General features: G+C 39.6%; 5 protein-coding genes across 5 annotated transcripts; all 5 read right to left on the reverse strand.

The window, feature by feature from the left end:
- Positions 1-1,457: 1,457 nt before the first annotated feature.
- LOC138406474 (uncharacterized) lies at positions 1,458-4,116 on the reverse strand. Its single transcript, XM_069518810.1, has 5 exons — positions 4,013-4,116; positions 3,218-3,904; positions 3,005-3,130; positions 2,240-2,274; positions 1,458-1,662 (listed from the first exon to the last, which is right to left on the reverse strand). Exons 1-5 carry the CDS (start codon positions 4,068-4,070, stop codon positions 1,543-1,545), a joined length of 1,026 nt encoding a protein of 341 aa, XP_069374911.1. The 5' UTR covers positions 4,071-4,116; the 3' UTR covers positions 1,458-1,542.
- Positions 4,117-8,410: 4,294 nt separating this feature from the next.
- Positions 8,411-10,460, reverse strand: LOC138406663 (uncharacterized). Its single transcript, XM_069519248.1, has 5 exons — positions 10,385-10,460; positions 9,590-10,276; positions 8,934-9,047; positions 8,625-8,668; positions 8,411-8,530 (listed from the first exon to the last, which is right to left on the reverse strand). The coding sequence occupies exons 1-5, from the start codon at positions 10,440-10,442 to the stop codon at positions 8,411-8,413; spliced, it is 1,023 nt and encodes a 340-aa protein (XP_069375349.1). The 5' UTR covers positions 10,443-10,460.
- A 5,122-nt stretch (positions 10,461-15,582) lies between these two features.
- LOC138406664 (uncharacterized) lies at positions 15,583-17,631 on the reverse strand. Its single transcript, XM_069519249.1, has 5 exons — positions 17,568-17,631; positions 16,785-17,468; positions 16,103-16,216; positions 15,797-15,840; positions 15,583-15,702 (listed from the first exon to the last, which is right to left on the reverse strand). Exons 1-5 carry the CDS (start codon positions 17,629-17,631, stop codon positions 15,583-15,585), a joined length of 1,026 nt encoding a protein of 341 aa, XP_069375350.1.
- Positions 17,632-18,751: 1,120 nt separating this feature from the next.
- On the reverse strand, positions 18,752-21,725 carry LOC138406665 (uncharacterized). The gene is made up of 5 exons (XM_069519250.1): positions 21,653-21,725; positions 20,861-21,544; positions 20,648-20,773; positions 19,446-19,468; positions 18,752-18,871 (listed from the first exon to the last, which is right to left on the reverse strand). The coding sequence occupies exons 1-5, from the start codon at positions 21,708-21,710 to the stop codon at positions 18,752-18,754; spliced, it is 1,011 nt and encodes a 336-aa protein (XP_069375351.1). The 5' UTR covers positions 21,711-21,725.
- A 1,810-nt stretch (positions 21,726-23,535) lies between these two features.
- Positions 23,536-25,041, reverse strand: LOC138406666 (uncharacterized). Its single transcript, XM_069519251.1, has 3 exons — positions 24,360-25,041; positions 24,142-24,272; positions 23,536-23,562 (listed from the first exon to the last, which is right to left on the reverse strand). Exons 1-3 carry the CDS (start codon positions 25,039-25,041, stop codon positions 23,536-23,538), a joined length of 840 nt encoding a protein of 279 aa, XP_069375352.1.
- Between the last annotated feature and the right edge of the window lie 21 nt (positions 25,042-25,062).

The raw sequence follows: 25,062 nt of genomic DNA on the forward strand, positions 1-25,062 counted from the left end.
AAATATCAAAAAGTCCTGTCTTGCAATGCGGAAGAAAGTGATGAAAAAAATCCTGGATCAGCCACTTTTGTCCAGACATGCATCAAAATGAATGGTTTATTTCTTGGCCCATGCCCTACGCTTCTCCCAACCAGCTAAGACAAGGGTGAAAACGTAAACTCGTTATCAGAGGTAACAACTTTAATATAAGTCAGTAACAGCAACAAGCTTTCAGACGTGATATGTAGATGACACACATTCATGGTGTATATATCATAGCCCTCATATTTTCTCCCTGTCAAAGTTTAACATGACTGGATCAAAATGAAAACAATGAAAACACAAAATGCACAACACAACAACAATGCAATTGCTTCAAACAGTACATGATTGCAAATGGCAAATTTGAAAATGTTATTCTATTTGTGTTTTGTTGGTTGTGAAACATCAGTTAGTCTGGACTTAAAAAAATAAGTATGAGGTTGGCTACCTATCTAACTATTTAAAGAACTAGAAATAGATGGTTGCTTTGGTCCTTCTTGAAACCACACGGACACAAAAACACAGAGCAGAGGCTAATGAACAAAAATATATCCGACTCTTGGCAAAGCATACAACAATCTCATCTTGTGACTGCAGACCATACAGGAAGCTGTGAAAAGATTGTTCTATCACAGCGTTTTTATTTAAAGCAACATCTAGAAAAAACACAAAGATTACAGATATTTTACCTGTACAGGAGATTGGATGTTGTAGTTACCGAGCTATCAAACTGTAAAAATAACTTAAGGGCAATTTCTAAGGCAGAAATGATCCAGATCCTTCCTGTCAGTTGGTTACTATCTGCTAGTATTTCATGTTAATGGTTAAAGGGCCAGTTTACTGTCAACACTTTGGGCTGTCAGACGACAGCAATCCCAATGTGTGTAGGAGAACATGTGACTTGAAAACAAAAAGATATCAGCAAAGATGAGGGCAGTGGTTTGTGTACTACATCAGAAAATGTGATCATATTTTGTGAGATCTCTTTTTATTTGCTGTGGGCTGTGGGGAACTTGTTCTATTGCTTCATCTGCCCCTTTCAAGTCCCACAGACTGGATCATGGCTACCATGTGGTTGATAGAGTAATAAATATGATTTCATGAGTAATGATTTCACATTTTATTTGTGGATATGTGTGAGTTTAACACTTTGAATCCCTATTTCATGACACTGCTTGATGAGAGCAACTTCTGGTCATTTCATTACTGTTTACTTGAAATATTCTGCTGGGGTGAAGTGAAGACACTGCAGAGACTTCCTGTTTGAAAGTGCTCAGACAAAGAGAGCAGAGGGTCTTTAGACTGTCGACCACACAGAGGCTAAATAAAGATCCTCACATGTGAGGTGTACGGAATTATTAAATAACGTGGTTAAGTTCAAGAAGTATATTCTGTATTTAGTGGGAGTGGAAAATATGGCAACTGACAACATCAAATTAGTTTGGCTGATTTAATATCTTTATTTATTTTGCATTAAAAAGCTTTACATTCAGAAGGTATGGAAGTGAAACATGTTCAGCTCTAGATCTTTACACTGGAGTACACACATTCAGTCCTGTCACCGTCTGTTTGTCTTCTTGCTCTGCTGAACCTGTGCTCCATTAAAGCAGCGTAATGTAGGTTGTCTGCATCTTGATGAACCTGCTAATAAAACATAAAAGTCATTTGCCATATTAGGAGGACATGTGTCTGAACGTAGCTGATGTAGACAAGTGTTGAGAACAGAATTATTAAAGTCTAACTTCACCCAAAGTCCATGGAAATTTAAAAACTGCTGTTAGAATGCAGCGCTGGGAGGTGGGGCTAAGACACATGTACGACATACGAATTAGTTTGCTAAAGCTAGGTTATCTATATCGTCTATGGTCAACAACTCCCGTAGCAGCACACACACTTCTGCAACAGAAATATCGCTGTGTAAATATATATAAAACTTTCATGACGAAGAGACGTCCCAAATGGTTTACTCTACGGAAGCATTGGTCCTGCAAGTTCCAAGATTGTTTGAAACACTAGGTGGCGTTATGAGCCATGTTCAACCCTTTAATGTAGATTGGAAAAAAAAATGAATGTAATAAATGTGATATTGAAACCAGCATTAATGTATTTCATCAAAGATCAGTCATAGGATTTAATTCTTAGTTCATAGGTCAAAAAATATAAAAAAGTGTGTGGTAGATATTCAAAGCTACTAAAGTAGTGCAACACTAACACTTACCTCCATATTCAGAGCTGCTGCAGCTGCTTGAGAGTCTAGTTGTGACAAAAGACAACAACAAAAGTCTTATTCAAGATGCAATGAGCTGATGAACTGGATGTGGGGTGACTCTATTAGATGGATCAAAGGTCATGAAGTAAATGTGTCCATCACTTCATTGAGATTGAGTCATGGTGCAGTACTGCATAAACAAACACCAGCACTTTATTACCACTCTCAATCTGTGGCATGGACAATGTTTTCATGACGGCTATTTTCTTCAATTTACAAATAAGTATATTAAAATCTAAATGCATGATGATGTTATTAAAATCTGTTTTAGAGAACAACTAGAATAACGTTGTGAAGAGCGCACACTGGCACCAAGGCCCAACACTCGCTTCTAATTCAATCGAGCTGGACCAACTTGATGTCATTCATGTCTATAACTTGAGTTGAAATATTTCTACAACATTTGCGTGATGCAATATCATGAAAGCCAATCAGCACTGGCAGGTCCTGGCACCAGTCCGTGCTAGTAGGTGCTCAAACTGGCCACTGATCAGCTTCAGGTAGCACTGGGTTGTGTTTGTTAGTGTGAATGTGGATAAGCACAAATCCTGCAACGTGTGAATGCACCATAAGAGATTTCCCTTTCTCTCTTTCAATGAATCTAGATGCTCAAGTAACATGTTGCAACACTAACTCATGAATGTCTTTGCTGTTCTTCAGTATCATGCAAACTGAATTCACATCAACAAATATAAATGATGAGGATTACCTCACCTGAGCACTGGCAGCAGTTTGTCTTGGACGCTCTTTGTGTTGTGTAAGCCAGAGAAACAACCAGGATTGTGGTGAACGCCAAAGCTCCACTCAAGAAATACACCAAGTGAAGATAGTCCACCACCTCTGCAGAGAGCCAGACATCAGGAGACATCACTGAGCTTTCCACCACTATTTAACAAATGTAACAATCTTTAAAAAACTCCTTGTTACCTTTAAAGTCCAGCTTGGTCCCGTTTCCAAACAGTATGTGTCCACATGCAGCGACAGCACAGTAGTAGGTCCCAGCATGAGAACGGTTCAGTCTCATTGACAAGTTGTAGACACAGGTGTGTGTCTGTGTGTCAGGTTTCCTCTCACACTGATCCTTCCTGTCTCCGTGGGTGTAAATGAGTCCTGACTGAGGTTCTTCAGAGTTCTTGAACCAGGAAACACTGTGTTCTCCATCACAGGTCCCAGTGTGAACTGTACAGCTGAGAGTCACAGAGCCTCCTGGCTGGATGTTCTCAGACTGATGCACCAGAGCCTGGATGTTCAACCCTGAACCTTTCACACTGACAGTGACGCCCTCCATGAACTCAAACTCAAATAAATTACTCTTTGAACAGTAGTAAGTAGCTGAGTCTGAAAGTTGCACATCTGAGATTTTTAGGTGACTCACAACATCAGTAGATTCCAGAGTGAAGCGTGGATTGTTCTTGAATTCATTTAATAATGAAAAATCTTTCGATAACTTGTAAGTCACTGAGATAATTCGAGGCTTCTGTCCTGGTGTTTGCTTGAACCAATGAATTGCATTGTCCTCCCTCTCATATAAACATTTGAAAGTCAAGTTGTCTCCAACATCAACTGATTTAAATCCTCTGTGTTGATGAGACAAGTTAAAATGATGCATCTGAACTGAAGAGAAAAAGGAGAAAAGCAAAACAACAGTTAATTTTATGTGACAGAAATGAAATCGTAATCAGCATCAGGACCGACTGAATATTTATAAAACACACAACTCACCCATTTTCCCAAAGAGGAAACATGTCAGGTAGAGAATGAACTGCGGAGATGTCATCATGTTGAAATCGTCGTGTTGAATGACAAACAGCCCGACACTTTCTCCTCTCTTCAGAGTAAAGACTTGTGTTGATTGGCCAGCAGGACAACACTGATCACATGATCACTGCCACCTATGATGTGAATCTTTGTTCTTTAAATAGAATCACATGGTGAGAGACATCTGAAGCACTTAGAGTACATTATACTACTACTACTACAGGTCTCTACCTCTTCCCTGTTATGTAAGAGATTATGTGTCTTACAATGTTGAAGAAAGTGATGGAAAAATCTTGGATCAGCCCCTTTTGTCCAGATCTGAACCCAAATGTAACGGGTTATTTCTTGGCCCATGCTCTATCCCTCTCCCAACCAGCCAACCAGACAAGACAGGGGTGAAAACATAACCTCCTTAGTGGAGGAAACAGTTTTAAGAGTCACATTGTAGAGTAACTGCTCTTGAAACTTTCAGACGTGACATGTACATGACACACATTCATAGTTTATTACGACGTGTGACTTGAAAACAAAAAGATATCAGCAAAGATGAGGGCAGTGGTTTGTGTACTACATCAGAAAATGTGATCATGTTTTGTGAGATCTCTTTTTATTTGCTGTGGGCTGTGGGGAACTTGTTCTATTGCTTCATCTGCCCCTTTCAAGTCCCACAGACTGGATCATGGCTACCATGTGGTTGATAGAGTAATAAATATGATTTCATGAGTAATGATTTCACATTTTATTTGTGGATATGTGTGAGTTTAACACTTTGAATCCCTATTTTATGACACTGCTTGATGAGAGCAACTTCTGGTCATTTCATTACTGTTTACTTGAAATATTCTGCTGGGGTGAAGTGAAGACACTGCAGAGACTTCCTGTTTGAAAGTGCTCAGACAAAGAGAGCAGAGGGTCTTTAGACTGTCGACCACACAGAGGCTAAATAAAGATCCTCACATGTGAGGTGTACGAAATGTTTAAACAACATGTGGTTAAGTTCAAGAAGTATATTCTGTACTTAGTGGGAGTGGAAAATATGGCAACTGACAACATCAAATTAGTTTGGCTGATTTAAAATCTTTATTTGTTTTGCATTAAAAAGCTTTACATTCAGAATGTATGGAAGTGAAACATGTTCAGCTCTACTGCTTTACACTGGAGTACACACATTCACTCCCGTCACCGTCTGTTTGTCTTCTTGCTCTGCTGAACCTGTGCTCCATTAAAGCAGAGTAATGTAGGTTGTCTGCATCTTCATCATCAGCATTATCATCTTCATGGTTCAAGTTTTCAGCACCAATTATTTTTTTCATAATCTGTTTTTTCTAATCCTGAAACTTCAGAGGATTTTGTTATTCACAATGTCGAGCTACGTCACTTACTGCCCTTTAGTCTCCAACAACCTTTCTACCAAAGATGAGCTTTCCACTTATTCTGTGAAGCTGTCACGATCATTTCCTTTAGTTTTCTTCTCCTGCTGCTGCTCACGCTACATTAAAGGCTCAGTTCACTCAAATGACTTGTCTTTCCCCTGAGCCTTGTGCAGTTTTTGCTTTAAACTATATTGAGGTTTTGAGATCTGCATCTCTGAGATCAGTGCTGCCGCCAACGTCCTCACTTCATAGAGGTGAACATAGTCTTAAATCACTTTGTCTCATCAGCAGATAACATGTTTGGTTGGTACACACAATGATAATAAGTCATGCAAACCTAACTAAAGCACTACTAGGGCCCACAAGGAAATGATCAAAAGATGCTTGCATGTGGTCACCATGTTTCCGACAGATAGGTGTGGTCTGTGAATGCTGAAACTCGGCTTCACAAGAAAGCTCATGCTGCGGCAGGATGCACGTCGTCCACTGTTACCTTCATTACTTTGCATGAACAGACACAGTAGAAAAGAGTCATGCACACAATGGAAAACTAGTTTTATTGAGATGATAGCAAACTGAAGCTTTACATGTTTCACACGGAGGTAAACATCTTATACACAGAACTGTTCTGATGTCAGTAAAGACATAGTTACACCTACACTAATGTGGTGATTAAACACAGAGACAAATACAGGAGGTGTCCAGCTCTACTGCCTGGACACTACATAATGGAGGTCGTCTGCGTCTCGTTAACCCTGGTTACAAAACATGTAGAGGCGGATTAGGATATTATATAGATAGAAATAGAAATTGAAACAGTAAAAGGATGTTTGAATGGTCATTAACGTCACCTGTGGCTTTGTTGTGGGGGGAGCTGATGATCTTGCTTGTGACTCTGGTTATAAAACACACAAAATGTTCCTTTATTCAGAAGTTATATTCAGTGAATGCAAGCTATTGGATGAAACTGTTTCCATGTACCTGTGCACTGGCAGCTGTTTCTCTTGATTGTTTGATACATGGAGGAAGCCAGAGAAACTCACAGGAAGATGGTGGCTGTCAGAGCTCAGCTCAAGAAATAAACATGAGATCTGGGAGATTTCAACTCATCTGCAGAGAACAAGAGCTTATTTCTGTCTTGTTACAACATTTGATTAGAAACTTATACAAAATATTATTTCATTAAACAAGATGAGCTCTGTTACTCACGTTTAAAGTCCAGCTTGGTCCCGTTTCCAAACAGTATGTGTCCACATGCAGCGACAGCACAGTAGTAGGTCCCAGCATGAGAACGGTTCAGTCTCATTGTCAAGTTGTAGACACAGGTGTGTGTCTGTGTGTCAGGTTTCCTCTCACACTGATCCTTCCTGTCTCCGTGGGTGTAAATGAGTCCTGACTGAGGTTCTTCAGAGTTCTTGAACCAGTAAACACTGTGTTCTCCACCACAGGTCCCAGTGTGAACTGTACAGCTGAGAGTCACAGAGCCTCCTGGCTGGATGTTCTCAGACTGATGCACCAGAGCCTGGATGTTCAACCCTGAACCTTTCACACTGACAGTGACGCCCTGTGCAAACGTCAAGACGAACATGTAGCTGTGTGCAGTAGTAAGTACCAGAGTCTGAAACTTTCAGATTAGAAATCGTCAAGTGATGTGTGCCTTTTTCAGAACCCAGCATCCTTGAATTCATTAAAAAAAGTGGTCTTGGCATTAAACATGTAAAAGCTGGAGATGAACCTCCTGTGCTGGAGTTTGTTTGTACCAGAGGAGCCATGCTGAATCCTCACTTTTATAGAAACATGGCAAAGTCACATTGTCTCCAACTTGTCTGATAATGACCGTTTGTCTTGATGCAGGATGGAGGGCAGATAAGATGAGCTGTGAGCTGAAGGGCAAGGAGAATAAGAACAGATGAAATGAAAATAGAAAGAAAATATGATGAGATATTGCATGAAGAGTTATTGTGAAGAAAAGGTCACAGAAACACAACTCACCCATGTTCCCTGGGAAGAGACGTGAGATAGAAGACAAACTTGAGAGAAGTCATCATGTTTGAATTCCTGTGTTTTAAATGAGAAGAATCTTGACACGTTCTCCAGTCTTCAGAGACAAGACTGTGATTGGCCAATCTGCAGTGACACTGTTCTGTGTGTCCTATTGTGGAAACGTGATGACATGTTCACTGCCACCAATGTTTCAAGTTAGGGGCCTTCTCAGAAATTTCACACTGTGAGAGTCTCTTTATCTCACCAACATATTTTAAATCACAGAATAAATAAATCACAGGTACACACAGTAATGACATACATGGCATGAAGCTGATCACCATTATGCTGAACACATACAGTAACATGAATATGTGATCATTTTACTTTATTGTCATTAACAATTAAAATTATCATAAATGTTACAATTAATAGAAATGATATAATTTAAGTTTAATTGCAAACGGATAGAATGTCAAATAAAGGTAACTGAAGCACTTATTACAGTGACGAGTCATGATAATAAAGAAGAGGTTTATTATCTGTTCAAAGCATTTACCAATGTAGCAAATACTAGTTGACTATGACCAACACGAGACAAAAGCAGCTTTCTTTTATTCAAGGAAATACAGACGTCATCACCTCACGTAGCAGCTTCTCAGCAGACACACTCCCTATGTGAACACACAGCAGATCAACAACGCAGCCGTCACTCGCTGCACACACACACAGACGGAGCCACGAACTTTCATTACATGAAGTTTAATCATTTTTTTCCAACTGTCATCGTCAAAGTGTCAAACCAACAAAGACCAACAGCAACTGTCCAAACATTGCCCCCCCCCCCACACGTTGTTGTTGTATTTGATCATTAATCACAAAAAAAGCAACATTTATATTTGGAAAAAGGATAAAAAAGCATAATAGACCAGAATCATGCTCCACCACTAAAGAAAGACTGAGAAATCCCACATCTCAAACAAAGACGGTTCTAAAAAACACAATTCTACAGTTTAACACCTGAGTACACACATTCATCCCTGGTGTTGTCCCTCTGTCGTCTTGATCTGCTGGCCACTTTCACATTTAACGCAGCGTAATGGAGGCCATCTGCATCTTGGTTGCCCTGGAAACGACATATAAGTACATCAAGATGGCTCCTGATGAAAAACGTATTTGTTGTGGAATGTAAATTTCACACTTAAAAAGATTATATTTACCTCTGCATTTGTTGTGGAGGGAGATGATGGTTGTGTACAAGACTCTGGGTATGAAACACATATAAAAACTTTGAGTCACTCTTTTGTCCACACATGTACTGTTAGGTGCCTTTACCTCTTAACCTGATTTGAACCTTGGTTTTTAATTTAATGTGAAACATGAAACTTTAATTCATGTTTTATGATTCATGCATTTATTTATGAAATGTTTTAAGGTGTCCTTATCTAGAAAGGTGCCGTGAAATAAAATGTATTATTATCATTTTGCTCAAAAGCTAAACTGAACTCTATCTAGAGATGAGTGGTTACCTGAACATCTCCAGCATGTTCTCTTGTTTATCTTGTACAGTAACACAGCCAGCAAAACACTGATGGTGAATGTCAAAGCTCCACTCAGGAAAAACACCATCCAGTTCACCTCATCTGCAACAGGAGAAATTCTAGTAATTCTATTTCATCTTTTTTAATTTTTAATTTAACTTTGCAAGACAAGTGACAAGACATTTCTATATTAAAAGAAAAAATAGTATTAATAATTATAATAACAAAACTAATAATCATGTAATAATAATGATCATATTATGATATGAACCATCTGACCACTATAACAACAATAATGTCCCCATCACAATATTAATAATAGTAATAATAATATGATCATTGAGAGAAAAAAAGAAAAGAAAAAAAGCTGCACTCATACTTAATAATTCACGTCTTGTCACCACTAGTGTTATTTTTAATAACAGTATATTATAACCATTACTATGATCATCGTTATCATCACCAATAATAATCATGAATAAAAAATTCTATAAAGTTGTGGTGCACACCACCACCGTCCACTGGTGGTGAAGCATTGTAGGGTCACCGTCAGGAGGGACATTCAGACAGGACAGGATTTTACCAATTGTTTGGTCCCAACTGTCACAATACATCAAGTGAGACAGTCTCTGGTAGTGACTCACCATCAACGTCCAGCTTGGTCCCGTTTCCAAACAGTATGTGTCCACATGCAGCGACAGCACAGTAGTAGGTCCCAGCATGAGAACGGTTCAGTGTCATTGACAAGTTGTAGACACAGGTGTGTGTCTGTGTGTCAGGTTTCCTCTCACACTGATCCTTCCTGTCTCCGTGGGTGTAAATGAGTCCTGACTGAGGTTCTTCAGAGTTCTTGAACCAGTAAACACTGTGTTCTCCACCACAGGTCCCAGTGTGAACTGTACAGCTGAGAGTCACAGAGCCTCCTGGCTGGATGTTCTCAGACTGATGCACCAGAGCCTGGATGTTCAACCCTGAACCTTTCACACTGACAGTGATTCCCTCCATGAACTCAAACACATATGAATTACTCTTTGAACAGTAGTAAGTAGCTGAGTCTGAAAGTTGCACATCTGAGATATTTAGGTGACTCACAACATCAGTAGATTCCAGAGTGAAGCGTGGATTGTTCTTGAATTCATTAAATAATGAAAAATCTTTAGAGAATTTGTAAGTCACTGAGATAATTCGAGGCTTCTGTCCTGGTGTTTGCTTGAACCAATAAATCATCTTGTCCTCCCTCTCATAGAAACATTTGAAAGTCAAGTTGTCTCCAACATCAACTGATTTAAATCCTCTGTGTTGATGAGACAAGATAAAATGATGCATCTGAACTGAAGAGAAAAAGGAGAAAAGCAAAACAACAGTTAATTTTATGTGACAGAAATGAAATCGTAATCAGCATCAGGACCGACTGAATATTTCTAAAACACACAACTCACCCATTTCCCCGAAGAGGAAACATGTCAGGTAGAGAATGAACTGCGGAGATGTCATCATGTTGAAATCGTCGTGTTGAATGACAAACAGCCCGACACTTTCTCCTCTCTTCAGAGTAAAGACTTGTGTTGATTGGCCAGCAGGGCAACACTGGTCACATGATCACTGCTACCTATGATGTGAATCTTTGTTCTTTAAATAGAATCACATGGTGAGAGACATCTGAAGCACTTAGAGTACATTATACTACTACTACTACAAGTTTATTCAATGATTCATGTAGCACCTTTCAAAACACAGTTACAAGGTGCTTTACAAGTTAAAAGTGAAGAATTGAGGACAAACAGTAGAAAAGAATTAAAAGCAAACACAAGAACACAAATATAAGGATACAAATGTTACTGATACAGTCTCACATAAATGAATAAAAAGCAGTTGGTAAGATCATAGCTAGTAAATAAATATATTTATAAAAGTTAAAGGAGCCAAAGGACTAAGACAACACATATATAAAATGTCTCTTTAAAAGAGGATGAGGAGTTTGGAACCCTCTTCCTCAGGAGATCCGTCTGACAAAGAGTGGAATAGCTATTAGTGTTGAAGTTTTGAAGGTTTGCTCCTTGTGTGTTTCCACCTGTACTAACTTTCTTCGTCCTGTTTCCCACCCTTGTGATTGCCTGCACCAGTTCCTCATGTGTTTCACCTGTGTCCAATCACCTCTGCCTCCCCTGTATATATGTCTCTGTGCTTCTCTTTGTCTATGTCAGTGTGTGGTCGTCTACTTGGCCGTCTCACCACCCTGTCGTCATTCCTCCACCATCAGTTCCCTTCTCTCGTGAGTTCTAGTTCTTTCTCTTTTTTTCTGTTCAGCCTATTTAACTTTTTGAGTGCCTTTTAGCACAGTGTTTCTTGTTCATGGGTTTTTGGATTCTTTACTTTTCATTTGACTGCAAGAATTCTAAGGACTTGATCAGAGTCATTGGGGTTAAAAGAGAAATAGAGTTGTGTGTCATCTGCATATAAATTGATGTTATGTTTTCCTTGAGACTAAGCACTCAGTAAAAGCTCTTCACGATTCTAAATGAATCAGTGAAATTTTAAAGACGTTTATATTCACAGCAGAAGAGTAAAGTTCAGTGTTTCTCAAGCTTTTCTCAATACAACCATCTTCACTTAGTTGTGTTCACCACATGCAGGCATGGTCATTTAGTAACATCGTGCTAAGTACACTAGCACGTATAGTGATTGTAACGGTGGATTGTGATGGAGGATCCTGACTATGGATAGTGGTGATGGATCGTGATCGAAGTGATAGATTGTGATCGTTGTGGTGGAATGAAGTGATAGATTGTGTCATGGTGGTGGATTGAGGTGAAGGATTATGATTGTAATTGTCACGGTCAGTCTCTCTTCCCCCCACCCTGCATGCCGGCTTTTTGGGACGTCAGGAGCCGTCCCTTGATGGGGGGGGTTCTGTCACAGTCAGTCTCCCAGTCAGTCTCCCATCCTCCCACTTCACAGTACTTTTCCATGGACTCCGCCTCTGCTTCATCTGCCAGCCAAGCCACACCCTCTCATCAAGCCAATACAGGTGCTCCTCATCACCTGCAGTCATTCCAGTATATATTCACCAGCTCCTCTCTCAGTCAGTTGCCAGATTGTTCTACATCTTGATGCCAGACTGGCGAGTTTGTTTGGATCGTAATGGTGGATTGTGGATTGTGATGGTGGATCGTGATCATGGTGCTGGATTAAGATGATGGATCTTGATCGTAATGGCAACTGATCATGGACTATTGTTGAGGGTCAAGGACAGAGGATGTTGCACCATGTTAAGGGCTATAAGACAAATTGTGGTTTGTGAATATGGGCCATAAAAAAATATATTTTTTGAATGACATGCAAGAGATCTGTAAACTAGCAGCTTTTCATTCCATCTATTCATTTTGTTTATCCCCCCCACCCCTTTTTACACACTTATTCTTTTAGATCAAGATGAATGAATAGATTGAATTCCAGAGTGAAGCGTGGATTGTTCTTGAATCTTTAGAGAATTTGTAAGTCACTGAGATGATTCAAGGCTTCTGTCCCGGTGTTTGCTTGTGACAATAAATCCTAATGTCCTCCCTCTTGTTGAAACACTGGAAAGTCAAGTTGTCTCCAACATACACTATAAATCCTCTGTCTTGTTGAGACAAGATGAATAGTGAATAGTGTGTCGTAGCCTTTGGCTCAGCAGGTGTTATCATAGTCCAGTTTACATGCTCATGTCAGACCCATGCTAATTAGATCCATGTTGTACAAAAGAGCTGAAATCAAATCAAATCAAATTTTATTTGTATAGCCCAAATTCACAAAACACATTTTGCCTCAGAGGGCTTTCCAACCTTTACAGGTAGTGACACCCTCTGTCCTTAGACCCTTGGTTCAAGTGAGGAAAAACTTGCCCTCAAAAAACCCTTTTAACAGGGAAAAGAAGGTGGAAGAATCCTCAGGGAGAGCCACAGAGGAGGGCTCCCTCTCCCAGGACAGACAGACGTGCAATGGATGTCACATGTACAGAACAAAGCAACAGAAACAGATTATACAATTACAATGAAAAACAATGATTACAGTAGCAGTGGTGGTAATATGTAACAATGCTACAATAATAAACAAGTTAATATTAATGTCATGGACTTATGACTAATAGTAATAACAAGAGTGAACGTCAGGCAGGGCCATGGCAGTAGTGGGAACCACGATCGAATACAGGGAGCAGCCATGAACCATGAGAACCTGCTGGACGAGAGAGCACAGAAACTCCAGGGAAGAAGTTTAGTTAGTAACATGCATTAATGAGACATGTATGTTTAGAGATGGGGATGAATATAGAGAGAGGGGGGGGGTCCCCCGGCAGTCTAATCCTATAGCAGCATAACTAAGGGCTGACCTGAGCCAGCCCTAACTATAAGCTCTATCAAAGAGGAAAGTCTTAAGTCTACTCTTAAAAGTGTTGACCGTGTCTGCCTCCCGAACCCAAAATGGTAGTTTGTTCCACAGAAGAGGAGCTTGATAACTGAAAGCTCTGGCTCCCAATCTACTTTTGGAGACTATGGGAACCACAAGGAACCCAGCATTCTGAGAGCGTAGTGTTCTGGAGGGGTAGTAGGGTACTATGAGCTCTCTGAGATATGATGGTGCTTGCCCATGAAGAGCTTTGTATGTGAGGAGGATAATTTTAAATTCTATTCTGGATTTAACCGGTAGCCAATGTGAAGAAGCCAAAATGGGAGAGATGTGATCTCTGATCTTGGTTCCTGTTAGAACACGTGCAGCAGCATTCTGAATTAGCTGCAAAGTCCTAAGAGACTTATTGGAGCAACCTGATAACAAAGAGTTGCAATAGTCCAGCCTAGGAGTAACAAATGCATGGACCAGTTTTTCTGCATCCATTTCAGAAACAATGCGTCGATGTTACGTAAGTGGAAGAAAGCAGTCTTTGAAATTTGTTTTATATGGACATTAAAGGAAAGATCCTGATCAAAAACAACTCAGAGATTCTTAATGGTGGAGCTGGAGGCCAGGGTGATCCCGTCCAAAGTAACTACGTCTCTAGAAAGAGAGTTTCTGAGGTTTTTGGGTTCAATTACAAGAACTTCAGTCTTGTCTGAATTTAGCATCAGAAAATTGTAGGTCTTCCAACTTTTTATATTCTTAAGACATTCTTGAAGTTTAATTAACTGATTGGTTTCATCAGGCTTGATCGATAAGTATAATTGGGTGTCATCGGCATAAAAATGAAAATTAATGGAGTGATTCCTAATAATGTTCCCAAAAGGAATCATATATAAACTGAATAGAAGTGGTCCTAACACAGAACCTTGTGGGACTCTGTGACAAACTTTGGTATGTACGGAGGATTCATCATTGATATGAACAAACTGAGATTAATCTAAAAAATAGGACTTAAACCAGCTTAAGGCGGTTCCTTTGATGCCAATTTGATGTTCCAGTCTCTGTAAAAGAATTTGATGGTCAATGGTGTCGAATGCAGCAATGAGATCTAACAAGACAAGTTCAGAGATGAGTCCTTTGTCTGAAGCCATTAGGAGGTCATTTGTAACTTTGACTAGTGCAGTCTCTGTGCTATGATGCACTCTAAATCCTGACTGAAAATCCTCAAATAAACTGTTCTTATGGAGAAAGTCACGCAGCTGATTGGCTACAGCTTTCTCAAGGATCTTCGAGAGAAAGGGAAGATTTGATAATGGTCTGTAATTGGCTAAAACCTCTGGATCTAGAGTGGACTTTTTAAGTAGAGGTTGAATTACAGCTACTTTAAAGAACTGTGGTACAAATCCTGATAATAAAGACAGATTAATCATAGTCAAAAAAGAAGGGCTAACTAGAGGTAGAACATCCTTGAGCAGCCTGGTTGGGATGGGGTCTAAGAGACAGGTGGATGGCTTTGATGAAGAAATTAATGAAATCTCATGGTTTAGATAGAAAACCTTTTACTGCTGGTGCAGCAGTACAGCAGAGAGAGACTTCCGTGTGACTGTGTGTTTAATTAATAACGTCAGTCATAGGTCACAGCAAAAAAGACAGTGAAAATACTTTTACCACAGTTTCCATGTCTGTTGAATAAGTCACAAATATATATATTTGCAACACTTCCTGTTCCTGTTTCAAAGTAAAACACACTATCTCTCTGTAGACTGAATCCATTCATTTGTTTTAACAAGGTTTATATTGTTATTATTGTAGGACAGGAAGATGCACAGCTTCATATCATAGTGTTCTGGCATTTAGTTGAGAACGAACCTTCTTTTATTCAAGGAAATACAGACGTCATCACCTCACGTAGCAGCTTCTCAGCAGACACACTCCCTACGTGAACACACAGCAGATCAAAGACACAGGCGTCACCCGCTGCACACACACACGGAGCCACAAACTTTCATTACATGAAGTTTAATCACTGTTTTCCATATGTCATCGTCAAAGTGTCAAACCAACAAAGACCAACAGCAACTGTCCAAACATTGCCCCCCCCCACACACGTTGTTGTTGTATTTTATCATTAATCACAAAAAAAGCAACATTTATATTTGGAAAAAGGATAAAAAAGCATAACAGACCAGAATCATGCTCCACCACTAAAGAAAGACTGAGAAATCCCACATCTCAAACAAAGACGGTTCTAAAACACACAATTCTACAGTTTAACACCTGAGTACACACATTCATCCCTGGTGTTGTCCCTCTGTCGTCTTGATCTGCTGGCCACTTTCACATTTAACGCAGCGTAATGGAGGCCATCTGCATCTTGGTTGCCCTAGAAACGACATATAAGTACATCAAGATGGCTCCTGATGAAAAACGTGTTTGTTGTGGAATGTAAATTTCACACTTAAAAAGATTATATTTACCTCTGCATTTGTTGTGGAGGGAGATGATGGTTGTGTACAAGACTCTGGGTATGAAACACATATAAAAACTTTGAGTCACTCTTTTGTCCACACATGTACTGTTAGGTGCCTTTACCTCTTAACCTGATTTGAACCTTGGTTTTTAATTTAATTTGAAACATGAAACTTTAATTCATGTTTTATGATTCATGCATTTATTTATGAAATGTTTTAAGGTGTCCTTATCTAGAAAGGTGCCGTGAAATAAAATGTGTTATCATTTTGCTCAAAATCTAAACTGAACTCTATCTAGAGATGAGTGGTTACCTGAACATCTCCAGCATGTTCTCTTGTTTATCTTGTACAGTAACACAGCCAGCAAAACACTGATGGTGAATGTCAAAGCTCCACTCAGGAAAAACACCGTCCAGTTCACCTCATCTGCAACAGGAGAAATTCTAGTAATTCTTTATCTTCTTTTTTGAATTTTCATTTAACTTTGCAAGAAAAGAGACAACACAAGACATTTCTATATTAAAAGAAAAAATAGTATTAATAATTATAATAACAAAACCAATAATCATGTAATAACATTAACACTCATAATCGTATAAAAATAATGATTATGATATGAACCATCTGACCACTATAACAACAATAATGTCCCCATCACAATAATAATAATAGTAATAATAATATGATAATTGAGGGAAAAAAAGAAAAGAAAAAAAGCTGCACTCATACTTAATAATTCACGTCTTGTCACCACTAGTGTTATTTATAATAACAGTATATTATAACCATTACTATGATCATCGTTATCATCACCAATTATAATCATAAATAAAAAATTCTACTTAGTTGCGGTGCACACCACCACCGTCCACTGGTGGTGAAGCATTGTTGGGTCACCGTCAGGAGGGACATTCAGACAGGACAGGGTTTTACCAATTGTTTGGACCCAACTGTCACAATACATCAAGTGAGACAGTCTCTGGTAGTGACTCACCATCAACGTCCAGCTTGGTCCCGTTTCCAAACAGTATGTGTCCACATGCAGCGACAGCACAGTAGTAGGTCCCAGCATGAGAACGGTTCAGTGTCATTGACAAGTTGTAGACACAGGTGTGTGTCTGTGTGTCAGGTTTCCTCTCACACTGATCCTTCCTGTCTCCGTGGGTGTAAATGAGTCCTGACTGAGGTACTTCAGAGTTCTTGAACCAGTAAACACTGTGTTCTCCACCACAGGTCCCAGTGTGAACTGTACAGCTGAGAGTCACAGAGCCTCCTGGCTGGATGTTCTCAGACTGATGCACCAGAGCCTGGATGTTCAACCCTGAACCTTTCACACTGACAGTGACGCCCTCCATGAACTCAAACTCAAATGAACGACTCTTTGAACAGTAGTAAGTAGCTGAGTCTGAAAGTTGCACATCTGAGATTTTTAGGTGACTCACAACATCAGTAGATTCCAGAGTGAAGCGTGAATTGTTCTTGAATTCATTTAATAATGAAAAATCTTTAGAGAATTTGTAAGTCATTGCGATTGATCGAGGCTTCTGTCCTGGTGTTTGCTTGAACCAATAAATCATCTTGTCCCTCTCATAGAAACACTGGAAAGTCAAGTTGTCTCCAACATCAACTGATCTAAATCCTCTGTGTTGATGAGACAAGATAAAATGATGCATCTGAACTGAAGAGAAAAAGGAGAAAAGCAAAACAACAGTTAATTTTATGTGACAGAAATGAAATCGTAATCAGCATCAGGACCGACTGAATATTTATAAAACACACAACTCACCCATTTTCCCGAAGAGGAAACATGTCAGGTAGAGAATGAACTGCGGAGATGTCATCATGTTGAAATCGTCGTGTTGAATGACAAACAGCCCAACACTTTCTCCTCTCTTCAGAGTAAAGACTTGTGTTGATTGGCCAACAGGGCAACACTGATCACATGATCACTGCCACCTATGATGTGAATCTTTGTTCTTTAAATAGAATCACATGGTGAGAGACATCTGAAGCACTTAGAGTACATTATACTACTACTACTACAGGTCTCTACCTCTTCCCTGTTATGCAAGAGATTATGTGTCTTACAATGTTGAAGAAAGTGATGGAAAAATCTTGGATCAGCCCCTTTTGTCCAGATCTGAACCCAAATGTAACGGGTTATTTCTTGGCCCATGCTCTTTCCCTCTCCCAACCAGCCAACCAGACAAGACAGGGGTGAAAACATAACCTCCTTAGTGGAGGAAACAGTTTTAAGAGTCACATTGTAGAGTAACTGCTCTTGAAACTTTCAGACGTGACATGTACATGACACACATTCATAGTTTATTACGACGTGTGACTTGAAAACAAAAAGATATCAGCAAAGATGAGGGCAGTGGTTTGTGTACTACATCAGAAAATGTGATCATATTTTGTGAGATCTCTTTTTATTTGCTGTGGGCTGTGGGGAACTTGTTCTATTGCTTCATCTGCCCCTTTCAAGTCCCACAGACTGGATCATGGCTACCATGTGGTTGATAGAGTAATAAATATGATTCCATGAGTAATGATTTCACATTTTATTTGTGGATATGTGTGAGTTTAACACTTTGAATCCCTATTTCATGACACTGCTTGATGAGAGCAACTTCTGGTCATTTCATTACTGTTTACTTGAAATATTCTGCTGGGGTGAAGTGAAGACACTGCAGAGACTTCCTGTTTGAAAGTGCTCAGACAAAGAGAGCAGAGGGTCTTTAGACTGTCGACCACACAGAGGCTAAATAAAGATCCTCACATGTGAGGTGTACGAAATGTTTAAACATGTGTTTAAGTTCAAGAAGTATATTCTGTACTTAGTGGGAGTGGAAAATATGGCAACTGACAACATCAAATTAGTTTGGCTGATTTAATATCTTTATTTGTTTTGCATTAAAAAGCTTTACATTCAGAATGTATGGAAGTGAAACATGTTCAGCTCTAGATCTTTACACTGGAGTACACACATTCAGTCCTGTCACCGTCTCTTTGTCTTCTTGCTCTGCTGAACCTGTGCTCCATTAAAGCAGCGTAATGTAGGTTGTCTGCATCTTGATGAACCTGCTAATAAAACATAAAAGTCATTTGCCATATTAGGAGGACATGTGTCTGAACATAGCTGATGTAGACAAGAGAACAGAATTATTAAAGTCTAACTTCACCCAAAGTCCATGGAAATTTAAAAACTGCTGTTAGAATGCAGCGCTGGGAGGTGGGGCTAAGACACATGTACGACATACGAATTAGTTTGCTAAAGCTAAGTTATCTATATCGTCTATGGTCAACAACTCCCGTAGCAGCACACACACTTCTGCAACAGAAATATCGCTGTGTAAATATATATAAAACTTTCATGACGAAGAGACGTCCCAAATGGTTTACTCTACGGAAGCATTGGTCCTGCAAGTTCCAAGATTGTTTGAAACACTAGGTGGCGTTATGAGCCATGTTCAACCCTTTAATGTAGATTGAAAAAAAACCAATGTATGTAATAAATGTGATACTGAAACCAGCATTAATGTATTTCATCAAAGATCAGTCATAGGATTTAATTCTTAGTTCATTGGTCAAACAATATCAAAAAGTGTGTGGTAGATATTCAAAGCTACTAAAGTAGTGCAACACTAACACTTACCTCCATATTCAGAGCTGCTGCAGCTGCTTGAGAGTCTAGTTGTGACAAAAGACAACAACAAAAGTCTTATTCAAGATGCAATGAGCTGATGAACTGGATGTGGGGTGACTCTATTAGATGGATCAAAGGTCATGAAGTAAATTGGTCCATCACTTCATTGAGATTGAGTCATGGTGCAGTACTGCATAAACAAACACCAGCACTTTATTACCACTCTCAATCTGTGGCATGTGTAACCCATGCTTAGCTGCACTCTGCTGCAGCTGTCTGGTTCAAATAGTTTTTGAGTCTGCATTGTGTTTAATTAGCACGGACAAGAACTTCATGCTATCGCCATTTTATTGCATTTCAAAAATAAGAACAGTGGGTCAGTTATGGCTCAAAACACAGTTCAAAACAGCTTCGTCGGTAAAGCATCTTGGAGAAACTCCGAAGGAGTGCCAAAAATGGTAAGATGTCCAAAACTGTTTCAGTGTGTCTCAGCACTTGCGTTCGATGTCCAAAGCAGCCACCGGAAACTCCTACCCATGCTTGGTTCATCTCTCTTCCATTCATGGGTCTAATTCTCCTTCCGGTAGTGCGTAATGACGTAACGTACGGCACTCTGGAGGAGGGCGCCCTTAAACTTTATTCCCCAACCATTAAATAAATAAATTGTGGAAAGTGGAATTATAACCACAGAACCTCTGTTACACATGGACAATGTTTTTATGACAGTTATTTTCTTCAATGTACAAATTAGGATAATAAAATCTAAATGCATGATGCTGTTATTTAAATCAGTTTTAGAGAACAACTAGAATTGCACTCTGAAGAGTGCACACTGGCACCAAGGACCAACACTCCCCTCAAATTCAATATATACCATGAGTTGAAATATTTCTACAACATTTGCGTGATGCGATATCATGAAAGCCAATCAGCACTGGCAGGTCCTGGCACCCGTCAGTGCTAGTGGGTGCTCAAACTGGCCACTGATCAGCTTCAGGTAGCACTGGGTTGTGTTTGTTAGTGTGAACTTGGATAAGCACAAATCCTGCAACGTGTGAATGCACCATAAGAGATTTCCCTTTCTGTCCTTCAATGAATCTAGATGTTCAAGTAACATGTTGCAACACTAACTCATGAATGTCTTTGCTGTTCTTCAGTATCATGCAAACTGAATTCACATCAACAAATATAAATAATGAGGATTACCTCACCTGAGCACTGGCAGCAGTTTGTCTTGGACGCTCTTTGTGTTGTGTAAGCCAGAGAAACAACCAGGATTGTGGTGAACGCCAAAGCTCCACTCAAGAAATACACCAAGTGAAGATAGTCCACCACCTCTGCAGAGAGCCAGACATCAGGAGACATTACTGAGCTTTCCACCACTATTTAACAAATGTAACAATCTTTAAAAAACTCCTTGTTACCTTTAAAGTCCACTTTGGTCCCGTTTCCAAACACTATGTGTCCACATGCAGCGACAGCACAGTAGTAGGTCCCAGCATGAGAACGGTTCAGTCTCATTGACAAGTTGTAGACACAGGTGTGTGTCTGTGTGTCAGGTTTCCTCTCACACTGATCGTTCCTGTCTCCGTGGGTGTAAATGAGACTTGACTGAGGTTCTTCAGAGTTCTTGAACCAGGAAACACTGTGTTCTCCATCACAGGTCCCAGTGTGAACTGTACAGCTGAGAGTCACAGAGCCTCCTGGCTGGATGTTCTCAGACTGATGCACCAGAGCCTGGATGTTCAACCCTGAACCTTTCACACTGACAGTGACGCCCTCCATAAACTCAAACTCATATGAACGACTCTTGGAACAGTAGTAAGTAGCTGAGTCTGAAAGTTGCACATCTGAGATTTTTAGGTGACTCACAACATCAGTAGATTCCAGAGTGAAGCGTGGATTGTTCTTGAATTCATTCAATAACGAAAAATCTTGAGAGAATTTGTAAGTCATTGAGATAATTCGAGGCTTCTGTCCTGGTGTTTGCTTGTACCAATAAATCTTATCGTTCCTCTCATAGAAACACTTGAAAGTCAAGTTGTCTCCAACATCAACTGATTTAAATCCTCTGTGTTGATGAGACAAGATAAAATGATGCATCTGAACTGAAGAGAAAAAGGAGAAAAGCAAAATAACAGTTAATTTTATGGGACAGAAATGAAATCGTAATCAGCATCAGGACCGACTGAATATTTATAAAACACACAACTCACCCATTTCCCCGAAGAGGAAACATGTCAGGTAGAGAATGAACTGCGGAGATGTCATCATGTTGAAATCGTCGTGTTGAATGACAAACAGCCCGACACTTTCTCCTCTCTTCAGAGTAAAGACTTGTGTTGATTGGCCAGCAGGGCAACACTGATCACATGATCACTGCCACCTATGATGTGAATCTTTGTTCTTTAAATAGAATCACATGGTGAGAGACATCTGAAGCACTTAGAGTGCATTATACTACTACTACTACAGGTCTCTACCTCTTCCCTGTTATGTAAGAGATTATGTGTCTTACAATGTTGAAGAAAGTGATGGAAAAATCTTGGATCAGCCCCTTTTGTCCAGATCTGAACCCAAATGTAACGGGTTATTTCTTGGCCCATGCTCTATCCCTCTCCCAACCAGACAACCAGACAAGACAGGGGTGAAAACATAACCTCCTCAGTGGAGGAAACAGTTTTAAGAGTCACATTGTAGAGTAACTGCTCTTGAAACTTTCAGACGTGACATGTACATGACACACATTCATAGTTTATTACGACGTGTGACTTGAAAACAAAAAGATATCAGCAAAGATGAGGGCAGTGGTTTGTGTACTACATCAGAAAATGTGATCATATTTTGTGAGATCTCTTTTTATTTGCTGTGGGCTGTGGGGAACTTGTTCTATTGCTTCATCTGCCCCTTTCAAGTCCCACAGACTGGATCATGGCTACCATGTGGTTGATAGAGTAATAAATATGATTTCATGAGTAATGATTTCACATTTTATTTGTGGATATGTGTGAGTTTAACACTTTGAATCCCTATTTCATGACACTGCTTGATGAGAGCAACTTCTGGTCATTTCATTACTGTTTACTTATATATTCTGCTGGGCTGAAGTGAAGACACTGCAGAGACTTCCTGTTTGAAAGTGCTCAGACAAAGAGAGCAGGCGGTCTTTAGACTGTCGACCACACAGAGGCTAAATAAAGATCCTCACATGTGAGGTGTACGAAATGTTTAAAAAACATGTGGTTAAGTTCAAGAAGTATATTCTGTATTTAGTGGGAGTGGAAAAAATGGCAACTGACAACATCAAATTAGTTTGGCTGATTTAAAATCTTTATTTGTTTTGCATTAAAAAGCTTTACATTCAGAAGGTATGGAAGTGAAACATGTTCAGCTCTAGATCTTTACACTGGAGTACACACATTCAGTCCTGTCACCGTCTGTTTGTCTTCTTGCTCTGCTGAACCTGTGCTCCATTAAAGCAGCGTAATGTAGGTTGTCTGCATCTTGATGAACCTGCTAATAAAACATAAAAGTCATTTTCCATATTAGGAGGACATGTGTCTGAACGTAGCTGATGTAGACAAGTGTTGAGAACAGAATTATTAAAGTCTAACTTCACCCAAAGTCCATGGAAATTTTAAAACTGCTGTTAGAATGCAGCGCTGGGAGGTGGGGCTAAGACACATGTACGACATACGAATTAGTTTGCTAAAGCTAAGTTATCTATATTGTCTATGGTCAACAACTCCTGTAGCAGCACACACACTTCTGCAACAGAAATATCGCTGTGTAAATATATATAAAACTTTCATGACGAAGAGATGTCCCAAATGGTTTACTCTATGGAAGCATTGGTCCTGCAAGTTCCAAGATTGTTTGAAACACTAGGTGGCGTTATGAGCCATGTTCAACCCTTTAATGTAGATTGAGAAAAAAAAATGAATGTAATAAATGTGATATTGAAACCAGCATTAATGTATTTCATCAAAGATCAGTCATAGGATTTAATTCTTAGTTCATTGGTCAAACAATATCAAAAAGTGTATGGTAGCAATTCAAAGCTAGTAAAGTAGTGCAACACTAACACTTACCTCCATATTCAGAGCTGCTGCAGCTGCTTGAGAGTCTAGTTGTGACAAAAGACAACAACAAAAGTCTTATTCAAGATGCAATGAGCTGATGAACTGGATGTGGGGTGACTCTATTAGATGGATCAAAAGTTATGAAGTAAATTGGTCCATCACTTCATTGAGATTGAGTCATGGTGCAGTACTGCATAAACAAACACCAGCACTTTATTACCACTCTCAATCTGTGGCATGGACAATGTTTTCATGACGGTTATTTTCTTCAATGTACAAATAAGTATATTAAAATCTAAATGCATGATGCTGCAATAAAATCTGTTTTAGAGAACAACTAGAATGACGTTGTGAAGAGCGCACACTGGCACCAAGGCCCAACACTCGCCTCAAATTCAATCTGATCAGCTTCAGGTAGCACTGGGTTGTGTTTGTTAGTGTGAACGTGGATAAGCACAAATCCTGCAACGTGTGAATGCACCATAAGAGATTTCCCTTTCTGTCTTTCAATGAATCTAGATGCTCAAGTAACATGTTGCAACACTAACTCATGAATGTCTTTGCTGTTCTTCAGTATCATGCAAACTGAATTCACATCAACAAATATAAATGATGAGGATTACCCCACCTGAGCACTGGCAGCAGTTTGTCTTGGACGCTCTTTGTGTTGTGTAAGCCAGAGAAACAACCAGGATTGTGGTGAACGCCAAAGCTCCACTCAAGAAATACACCAAGTGAAGATAGTCCACCACCTCTGCAGAGAGCCAGACATCAGGAGACATTACTGAGCTTTCCACCACTATTTAACAAATGTCACAATCTTTAAAAAACTCCTTGTTACCTTTAAAATCCACTTTGGTCCCGTTTCCAAACACTATGTGTCCACATGCAGCGACAGCACAGTAGTAGGTCCCAGCATGAGAACGGTTCAGTGTCATTGACAAGTTGTAGACACAGGTGTGTGTCTGTGTGTCAGGTTTCCTCTCACACTGATCCTTCCTGTCTCCGTGGGTGTAAATGAGTCCTGACTGAGGTTCTTCAGAGTTCTTGAACCAGTAAACACTGTGTTCTCCACCACAGGTCCCAGTGTGAACTGTACAGCTGAGAGTCACAGAGCCTCCTGGCTGGATGTTCTCAGACTGATGCACCAGAGCCTGGATGTTCAACCCTGAACCTTTCACAATGACAGTGACGCCCTCCGTAAACTCAAACTCAAATGAATTACTCTTTAAACAGTAGTAAGTAGCTGAGTCTGAAAGTTGCACATCTGAGATTTTTAGGTGATTGACAACATCAGTAGATTCCAGAGTGAAGCGTGGATTGTTCTTGAATTCATTCAATAATGAAAAACTTTTTGATAACTTGTTTATCATTGAGATAATTTGAGGCTTCTGTCCTGGTGTCAGCTTGTACCAATAAATCTTAATGTCCTTCCTCTCATCGAAACACTGGAAAGTCAAGTTGTCTCCAACATCAACTGATTTAAATCCTCTGTGTTGATGAGACAAGATAAAATGATGCATCTGAACTGAAGAGAAAAAGGA

Source organism: Paralichthys olivaceus, chromosome 22 (assembly GCF_024713975.1).
Source record: "Paralichthys olivaceus isolate ysfri-2021 chromosome 22, ASM2471397v2, whole genome shotgun sequence".
NCBI lineage: Eukaryota > Metazoa > Chordata > Actinopteri > Pleuronectiformes > Paralichthyidae > Paralichthys > Paralichthys olivaceus.